At 53.6% G+C, this 9,166-nt stretch overlaps 1 protein-coding gene across 13 annotated transcripts in view; it reads right to left on the bottom strand.

Annotated features, from left to right (window-relative positions):
* Positions 1-706: 706 nt before the first annotated feature.
* Positions 707-9,166, bottom strand: part of SUN1 (Sad1 and UNC84 domain containing 1) — a 54,770-nt gene continuing 46,310 nt past the window's right edge. For all 13 annotated transcript variants that reach the window (XM_047839508.1, XM_047839510.1, XM_047839505.1 and 10 more), the window contains 4 exons: positions 6,983-7,098; positions 4,485-4,652; positions 2,779-2,871; positions 707-2,360 (listed from right to left, as the gene is read on the bottom strand). In XM_047839508.1, the coding sequence (XP_047695464.1) occupies positions 2,247-2,360; positions 2,779-2,871; positions 4,485-4,652; positions 6,983-7,098 (491 nt within the window). In that variant the 3' untranslated portion in view covers positions 707-2,246. The remainder of the gene's footprint in view (positions 2,361-2,778; positions 2,872-4,484; positions 4,653-6,982; positions 7,099-9,166) is intronic.

Raw genomic sequence — 9,166 nt, 5'->3', positions numbered from 1 at the left:
ATCCCCAACGGTATTGCTATTTTCTTTAAAGTTCCTTTGTGACAGATCTCCAGGTCTTTTTCACAATGGAAAAAAGGGAGGCACAGCGCTGTTAAGTGGAGTACGCGGTCATTTGTCTCCTGTAAACAACAGCGAAGTATACACCTATTTTTGCTAGTGGACATAGTGTCTCCAGAAGGGCAAAAACAGAGTGGGAACCCGAAAACCGACAGGGAGACGCAGGTGCAGCCTTCCCCTGGGGGTCCTGGCCTCCAGGGTCCCTTCCGGCCGGAGGCCTCACGCCCCGCCACGCCACCGAGGTGCTGTGCTGCTTCCTCCCGCCGCTTCAGCTCTTGCGGCTTCAGCTCTTGCCGAAGAGGCGCTCTGTCCTGGCTCACTAGGGATCCTCAGCCCAGGGCCTCACGCACGCAGTGGGCATTCAGGAGGCGTTGGCTGAATGAACCAATCCCGGGTCAGACTTACAAATGAACTCCCGTCCCAAACCCATCTTTGGCAGCAGGTGCCCTGATGACGCAGATGTCCCTTGGAGGAGATCCACCTCCTCTTTTTCCCGATTTTCTCCTTGTCCGGCAACCCTCTCTACCGTTCACCTCGTTTCCCAAGGGGCCGTCTCTAGAACTCGCAAGCGTCATCGCCCCACACCCCACGGGCAGGAACAGAGCAAACTGAGAAAAGACACCATTTATTATGCATCCGAAACATCACGTGCACTTTTAAAAATTTAAACTCTTTATTTAAACATTTCAATAGCATCTTATCAATTTGGTGGCAGCAAAAGCAGCACTACCAAAGACAAGTGTTTTGAAAAGCATTTACAAAAATACCACGCACAAAGTCCTATCTTGCATCTTTAAAAATAAATATTCAAAATACTTCCACCCAACTCCCAAATTTAGTTTTATATAGGAAATTTTGATTTATAGATTTATCCCGTAATATATGAAACATCTGTATACATTTTATCTGACTTAACTGCATAGGCATTAGTTAGTCCCAATTCTAAGAAGAGTGAAAAAAATGCTACTTTGTGTAGTTTTTATGTATCTGAGGACTGTTGTGCAATATACATAAAACTCTTCAGAAAACCAGTCAGCACCATCATTTTCTTTTTCTGAAAATACAGTATTTATGAGAACACCAAAAGAACGGTCTTAACCAATAAAACTTAAATAATTTTTAAAACATCTGTAACACTTTAAGTGCCTTGCAGATATCTCATTTATAAAGTCTGCTCAGTAAAATAGTCTAAATATTAAATATTAACTATAAACAATGAGTCTCAAGGAATTGAGAACGGCCGGCAGCCATAGTAAGAGGCAAATCCCAGCTAGAGGCGGGAAGAAAGTGCCACTGTGAGAAAAAGTATAACCACAAAATGTAATGGTTTCAAGAATTTGCTACCCTGAACAATCCCCTTGGATAACCGTCAGTGGAGGAAAAATTTTAGACTCGGAAAGACAGGGAGCAGGTTAGTGTTCAACTCTGCAGCAAAATTCAAACCAGACGCGGACGACACCCCCAAGCCTGGGTGTCCCGGCTCCCTCGGACACTGCGCAGACTCGGGGACAGCCCCCGGGGGGATGAGCCTCCTTGAGACCTGAGAGCTCGACTGATATGTCCATTTAGATCCAGACCGCCCCCTTTCATGTGAGAACCCCCCTTCAGCCCACAGTGAAACAGACTAAGCAGAAAAACACATTGCAGGAATTTCCCCACCTGGTGCGGGATAAAGGGAAAAATCCTACCCTGGAAAAAAGGAGTTCACAACCGAAACCTGGTGACGCGGTTTTTCCCTGAAAGAAACGTGTGCTGGATCGAACACATGAAATCGATCTGCCCCCGAAAGTCCTTGAGAAGGGCCAGTGAAAGGCTAAATATCAAAGCTTCAAACACTTTGACCTTTTAATTTGCTTTGTTCCTGATGTCAAGAAAATACAAGTATCAAGAGCTTCATGTTCAAAAACAAATCCCCAAAACAACACATGTGTCTTTGTGACCCACACATTCAAAGGAATCTCCACAGAGATCGGCTATTGCTGGCAGACCTCGGTGAAACTACGCATTCGACATGCAGTGTTTTCTGTGGACAGAAGAGCAAGCAGGGCGTCCACTCCCAGTGGCAGTCGGTGGCGTTTATTTAGGGGTGACAGTATCCTGTTACTCCATGTGCCCTGGTTCACAAAGGGTTCCAGTGTGTCAGGCTGTCCCAGTATATACAAGATGTACAAGAACTGACAGCGGGATCTTTACTTGATGGGTTCTCCGTGGACTCTGAACCGATAAAGACACGTGTATTCCGGATGGCCCCAGTTAGAGAAAATCCGAAGTTCCACTATTTGGAAAGCTCTCTCGGGTCTTTTCTGGAATCACAAGGTGGGGAGGAAATCACGATTATCCACATGAACACCCCCAGCCTGATCACTTTCCCGACCACGATATTTGAGAGTGAGCGGTCAAGCTGGAGGATTAAGTTCTCAGTATGAACTAAGTCACGCATCCTAGGACACGTAGCTCAGGTAGAAACAGGACTCCTAGCGGGCCCCAGATTTCCTTTTGGCTTCCGGCAACGGGACACATGCACGTGAGCCAAATATACGCTAAGAAGGCTCCTCTGGGAAAAGTCAGGAGGCTCAGGGTCACTCGCTCCGGCTGATGCCCACGGACCCCACCGGGCAGCTTTGCCGAGGCCAGCGGGGGGTCCTGCTGAGCCGAGAGCAGGCGGAGTGCGGGTCAGGCCTCGGGAAGCTACGGGCCGGGCCGAGCCGCGCAAGTGCTTACCGGCGCGTGGAACATCTGGAGGGACTCCCCGTCTTGATCATATGTAAACCGTCCCAGGAGCCGTCCTTCCTCCTGGTGTTCGTTTTCTAGTCCCTGAGACCAAAGCCACACAGTCGTTAACAAATGGAAAAACGACACTGCGTTAACGAAGACAGCTCTCCTTCTACACGATCTGGGAAGGTCAAAGCAGGAATAAGGCCTTCTCCAGAAGACCTGGTGAATGCTGGGCATTCCACAACCACACAGCTCACGACAGGCCCCCGAGGGAGGTACTGTCCCTCTCGGACGTGGGCAGGGAAAAGCACAGCTGGAACCGGCAAGCGAGCAAGAGAGGAGGGACCGACCGCAGGCACCCTCTGTGACCGCCTGGCCCGCGCGGCGCTCCACACGCCACAGCGGAGCCCCAGGGCGTCGGATGAGCCCGGGAAAAGGACGGCGGCTCAGCAGGCTGTGAAGCCGCAGGAGGCCGACTGGCACGAGGGCAGACGGGGGGCGCCAGGAGCTGGCGTGGAACAGGGACGGAGGCTCGGGTTGGGAAGACGAAGCTCCGTGAGGATGGCGCGGCAGCGGCACAGCCTCGTGAACGCGCCGAATCCGGCAAACCGCACGCTTAACATGGCTAAGGGGTGACTTGGGTTTGTATTTTGGCGCATCAAGGAAGCAGCCAGTGGGAAGTAAGGCGACTGTCAGAGTGGGTCAGAGCGGGGACTTCCGTGCGAAGCGTGGAAGCAGTGACAGAGGACGAGCAGAGGTGGCTACGTGCAGCATCGGGACGCACACTGGGAAGCGTGTCTGTAAGAGGGACGCGTGACAGGCGTTTCTATGTGGAAAAAGCTCAGATGTGCTTAAGGAAACTAAGACTCCCGGAAGATAAATGAATAAAAACAAAATGAACCTACAAAAGAGGAAACATGCGTGTGAAACACAGAAAGGTAGACCAAGTAGGCCGTTTTTACCGGCCAGGCTAGTGGAGGTTAGGACCAGAGGGCTCAGTGAGGTGAAACACTGGCCAGGGCACACTCACGCCCCCCTTCCACCCCCCGCCACGAGGTACACGGTGGTGCCACTGTGAGCGTCCAGTCTACGGGGGGGGGGGAGGAGGGAGACCGCGGGTACGGCCGCCGACCCCCAACACAGAAGCTGCGGCGACAGCGGGAGAAGTGGAAAGGTACGCGAGCGCCTCGCTACGTGACGGTGTTTCACGTATTTAAAGATGCGTACAAAGCGTTTATCGCCATCACAAAATACAAACTGTGCCGTCTCGGCTGTATCTTTTACAGGGAAAAAAGTGGACAGAGCAGAAAACGCCAGGATATGAACAATGAGTTCTCTGGGTGCTGGGATTCTGGGGGCTCTTTCTCCAACTTTCGTGTTTGGGAGTTTTCTGTAAGTTCAGCAGCGTATAGTTGTCACGCCTGCCTCTATGGCCGAATGGGCAAACGTTCTCTAGACACAGAACTCTCCGGGTCGGAGGGACTGCTCCTGAGGGCAGCACTCCCACAGAGCGGGGGGCAGCGAGCACAGTCCACACCCGCTGGCCTCCCTGAGATAGACTGGACCGTCTCCCTCCGCACGTAACCGGCTCAGAGCACTGATGGGGGGACAGGGGCCGGTGACACAGACTTGTGTCGACAGCCTTTTCTGGGCTCATCTGAGGGAGGTTCTGGAACTGAAGGGAGGGGAGAGCCGGGACGAGGCTCACTCACATAGACCGCGAAGTCCTTGGGGGCGCTGGTGATGTTGCCCGTGGGCGACAGCGTCTTTGGTATGTGCTCCAGAGTGAAGGTGGTCGGGTAGATCTCCATGGACAGCCTCACCACGAGGTACCCCTGGGAGCCCCTGAATGCCCAGCAGTTGCCTGGATAGATGTCAGGCTAGGGAAAAGGCAAAAACCAAAAACTTAATACACGTGACCCTAGAATGGCACGGGGGCCGGGGTACTAGCTGCCTGCACAGTGAAGACCCCACGAATAATCTCTGGCTCCCCAGCACCTCTACTGACAGCCTACAGGTGGCCAGGGGGCTTGCTGCATGGGCATCACACACTTTCTGCGTGGGCGATACACTGCACTCTTACAATGAAATAAACTAGAGAGAAGCAGCACCACAGAGCTCATGACGGGGAGGACAGTGCAGAAGCGGACCCACACAGCTCAAACCTGTCGTTGAGGGTCAACTGCAGGTTGAACGAGCCCTGAAGAACGTATCTGACAATCTGAAACTTAACACACAGCAACGACAAGATACTAGTAATACCGATGTAGTAATAAACACACTTCTACACGGTAAACAGCCATCATAAGCAAGATCAAAAGACAAAATGCGGAAAGGCCTTCGCAACTTAAACTCCAGAGGGTGACGATCTCCAGTATGTTAATGAGTTTCATAAAAGTTAAGGTAACCAGCGCCTTAAACGAAAATAGACAAGACAAACTCATTTTTTAAAAGTAAATTTAAATGGTCCTCAAACATACGAAAAGATGCTGCATGCTACGTAATAACAATAGAAATACAAATTCAAACGACAGGTGGTTACCCTTTTTCACCGAAAGGATCAACAATAATGCACGGGTTTGACAGTGTCTGTCGGTGAACCAGGGGCAGCGTCGACTCTAACACACGCTGGTTAGAACGTGCCCCTCCGTAACCTGGCGCTATCCAGCAGAGCCCGTCCTGGCATCTACCCTCTGACCCAGCTACCCTCTGCTGTCCCTAAGATACACTGGCAAAATACAAAACGACACAGGCGTAGGGATATTTTTGTGAGAGAAGCCACCATGCCTGTGACGGGGGGCCTGGTGCATGCACTGTGCTGGCCAGAAAGCACCAAGTGAACGAGGCAGGGTCCCTGGCAGGCAGCTGCTCGTGAGCTGGAGCAGGAGGGGAAGGGACAGACACAGCGACACCTGTGTATTTGCTCACGCCTGTACTCAGTTTTGGTTGATCCCTCGTTCCTGATTTATGTATCCTCTGTACCTGCCCTGTGCAAATGGACTGGGACCTCAAGGGTTAAGCTCTGTGCACGGAGGGTGCCCTCACTGGGAACAGCTTCCCCAGCACCCTGGAGGGTGGCACCATTCAGTGAGCCCTGGCTGTGCCCTCTACAAGAAGGTCTGGGCCTGAGCCCTGGGGGGCTGGGGGACACTCTCTCAGCTGCCCTGCCTTGGTTGTGGAGGTAGGAGCCGGTCCTGTGTCTGCAGGCACCAGTGCCTCACGTGCAGCCTCCCCGTCCAGGTTCCCGTGTGGGTGCTCCTCACAGAGCAGTCCCTTCCTCACGCACGCCTAACACAGAGCGCCACCGATCCAGTCGGCAGAGCGGGCACGACTGCCGTGGGCCAGTGTGGTACCGGGGGGACGACAGGAACATCAAGACCTCCGAACTGTTATGATGGCAAATGGCCCCACCCTGCAGCCGAGGCAGCACCTGCCGGGGTCCTGGGAGCACCCACAAACCGGTGCAGGGGCACGCGGCCGTCCGCCCCGCGCCCGGGGGTGCGCACCCGCCGTGGGGTCCACCCGCCCGCGGCGATGGGCACCCCGCCCGACACGCGCTCAGGACTGAAGGGAAGCCGGTCCCGCGCACCAGACCACAGCCAGGCTACCAGGACAGCACCCGAGCTCCGAAATGTTAAGTTTACCGATACTTAAATGTTCACGGTAATTCACGAATTCTCTAAGACTGGATGTGTTTCCAAGTGAAAGACAGCTATCCTGTGCACAGTTCCCACAAAAGGAATCGTTTGACCTTTCTTCACAACTGTCATTAACACAAGGCAGCATTTCAGAACTGAAGGGAAACCAACATACAGTTGAAATTCCTCCCCTGAGTCTTCGGGACGGACCGCGTAAAACGGACGCGGAGCAGCAGCGTGTGCTGAGGGCAGCCCGCGGACACCCCAGACAGAGGCAGCCGCAAATGCCGTGTGAGCACGGGCCCCCCAGGCCCCCGGGGCTCAGTCCCGTGGAGGCACCTTCCTCGAGGTGCGACCGTGTCCACCTGCTCTGCCTCTTTAGAGACCGAGAAAGCGCGAGCTTGTCTCACGAGGGAAGGTCCTCGGCCGTGAAGGTGGCCGCAGCGGAGCATCGCCTCTGCGGGGACTGTGGGGACAGACTCGCGGACGAGGGCGCACGAGCACAGCGAGGGGATGGGAGGTATCGGGGTGGTGCCGGGGACTGTGCGCAGACCCCGGGCCGGCCGGCTCACCTGGATCACGACGCGGGGGGACTGGGAGAAGTACCAGAGCGGGATCCCGAAGAGGCTGATCAGTGCGGTCTTGGTCTCATAGGTCTCCGAGCAGCGAGTGCTCAGGATGCTTCCACCTGAAAGCAGAGGTCGGAGCTGCCTGGGTGTCTGCACCGGCCGCCGGGAAAGCGGTCACGGGGGGCCCGTCCCCGCCGCAGGGGCTCACGTGCAGGTCGCTGTGTCCACAGGGAACCGTCTACTCTATGATGGGCCCCAGGCTCGCTCACTCTTCTGCCAAGCCTGGCATTCAGAGTCTGCAGCCGCTTCAGGACATAAGGGAAGCCCCCCCTGTCTGCACTACGGCGACTCTCAACGAGCTTTTGTTCCTCTTTCTAAATAAATGACAAATCGACAGGCACCAGAGCTGCCTGACAGGTGCGCAGGTGCGTCTGCTCTCAGAGGGCCTACTGTGGACAGGCCACAGCGATGGGACACGCTCGATCAGCAGCTGCTCAGGGAACGGCGGGGGGGGGGGGGGGGGGGGGGCGCGTGTGCTACCAGGTCCAGGGGTCTCCTTGGAGTAACACAAATATTCTGGAGCTAGACGGCTGCACGACACAGTGACCACGAACCCGCCACATCAGACGCTTTTCAAAGGGTGAAGCTTAGCTTATGTGAATTGTATCTCCATTAAAAAGAAGTGTTAAAAAAAAAAAAAAAAAAAAGAAAGGTCCAGTTTGCCCCTCAACAGGAAACAGGGCAGACAGGATGCTGGTGGCAAGGCACATGAGCTGGCGTGGGGAACAACAAATTAAACCGTCATACAAATGCAAATACAAGCTCCCCGAGAAGCTCGTATTCTAAGAGGCCGTGGCTCCCGAGTGTGGCTGTCCATCAAACCCCTCAGGACACCTACACAGGCGCGCGCATGCAGGCACTTCCCCTGACTGTGGGGGGCAGACCTGGGCGCTGGGAACTCAAACAAGAAGAGAAAGTGATTCTGACCTCACTGATCAACAGACTTGAATTTCTGAACCTTTGTATTGTGTCTTTAAACATCCTATTCTCACTGAAAACAAAAAGCGTCCTTAAGTACAGACACTGTAAAAAATACAGTCGACAAATGCCTTGCGTAGTGACAGAACCTTCAGTTCAACCTCATCAAAACTGCCCAAATTCCAAATTAATGACATACAAATCTGTAAGGATTAGTTATGCTTCTAAGAAAACAACGACCCAGCTAAATGGTTAGAAGAGCATTTGATGTCTCAGAATTGCGAATAGTTTCTTCATAAATCACTGAATTTCAAAAACGTGTTTATCACGATATTCTAGAACAGTCATTCTCAACAAAATACACACACAGAAGAGTCGACGGCCTTCCTGATTCCCATTCAGCATCAGAAGAACGTGGAGGACTGTGCTCGCAACAGAGGCTCCGGGCCAGCACGCGGCGCCGCTGCAGAGACACAGACGGCCGGCGTCACGGCCGCGGCTGCAGTGGGGCCAGTGGGGACCAGGCTCCTGACCAGGGGCGGTGCTCGGGTTTCCTCAAGGGCTGGGTTAGGGTAAACCGTGTCCCTGCTGCCGTGCAGGGCTCCCCGACGCTTGCACTGGCTACCGCGTGGCAAGACCCTCTGTTTCAGGCACCTGGGTGGCGCAGTCGGTTGAGTGTCCCAGGGTGATGGGATTGAGCCCTGTGTCGGGCTCCGTGTGGGTGTGAAGCCTGTTGAAGATTCTCTCTCTCTCCCTCTGCCCCAGACCACACGCGCACACCCTCGCTCTAAAAAAGAAACTCCTAAGAGAAAATGTTGGTCTGCTAACCCTTGGTCTGCAATTCCTACATTTTAAAAACTCAGAAAACTAAGATTTTCTCTTACACACATGGTGGCCAAACCTTCCCCGAACAGACATCATGTCACCTGGAGTCTCGACCTGTCTCATGTGGCATGGACACAGGCCCATTTCTTCACAGAGACGCTCTGTGTTTGATCCAGGCGCTGTCCCGAACGTCCCCGAGGAGGCAGGTGACGGGAAGCGTGCGAACCACTTCACCAAACCACAATCCTCTTAAATTCTTTGTTAATTTTTTAAATTTAATTTCACTTTTTAAAGTAGGCCTCACGAAGCATGAAGCCCAACGCAGGGCTTGAACTCATGACCTGGAGATCAAGAGTCCCACGATCTACCAACAGAGCCCACCGG

This window comes from Prionailurus viverrinus, chromosome E3, assembly GCF_022837055.1.
Source record: "Prionailurus viverrinus isolate Anna chromosome E3, UM_Priviv_1.0, whole genome shotgun sequence".
Lineage (NCBI taxonomy): Eukaryota > Metazoa > Chordata > Mammalia > Carnivora > Felidae > Prionailurus > Prionailurus viverrinus.
This window is presented reverse-complemented; position numbering and strand designations above follow the sequence as displayed.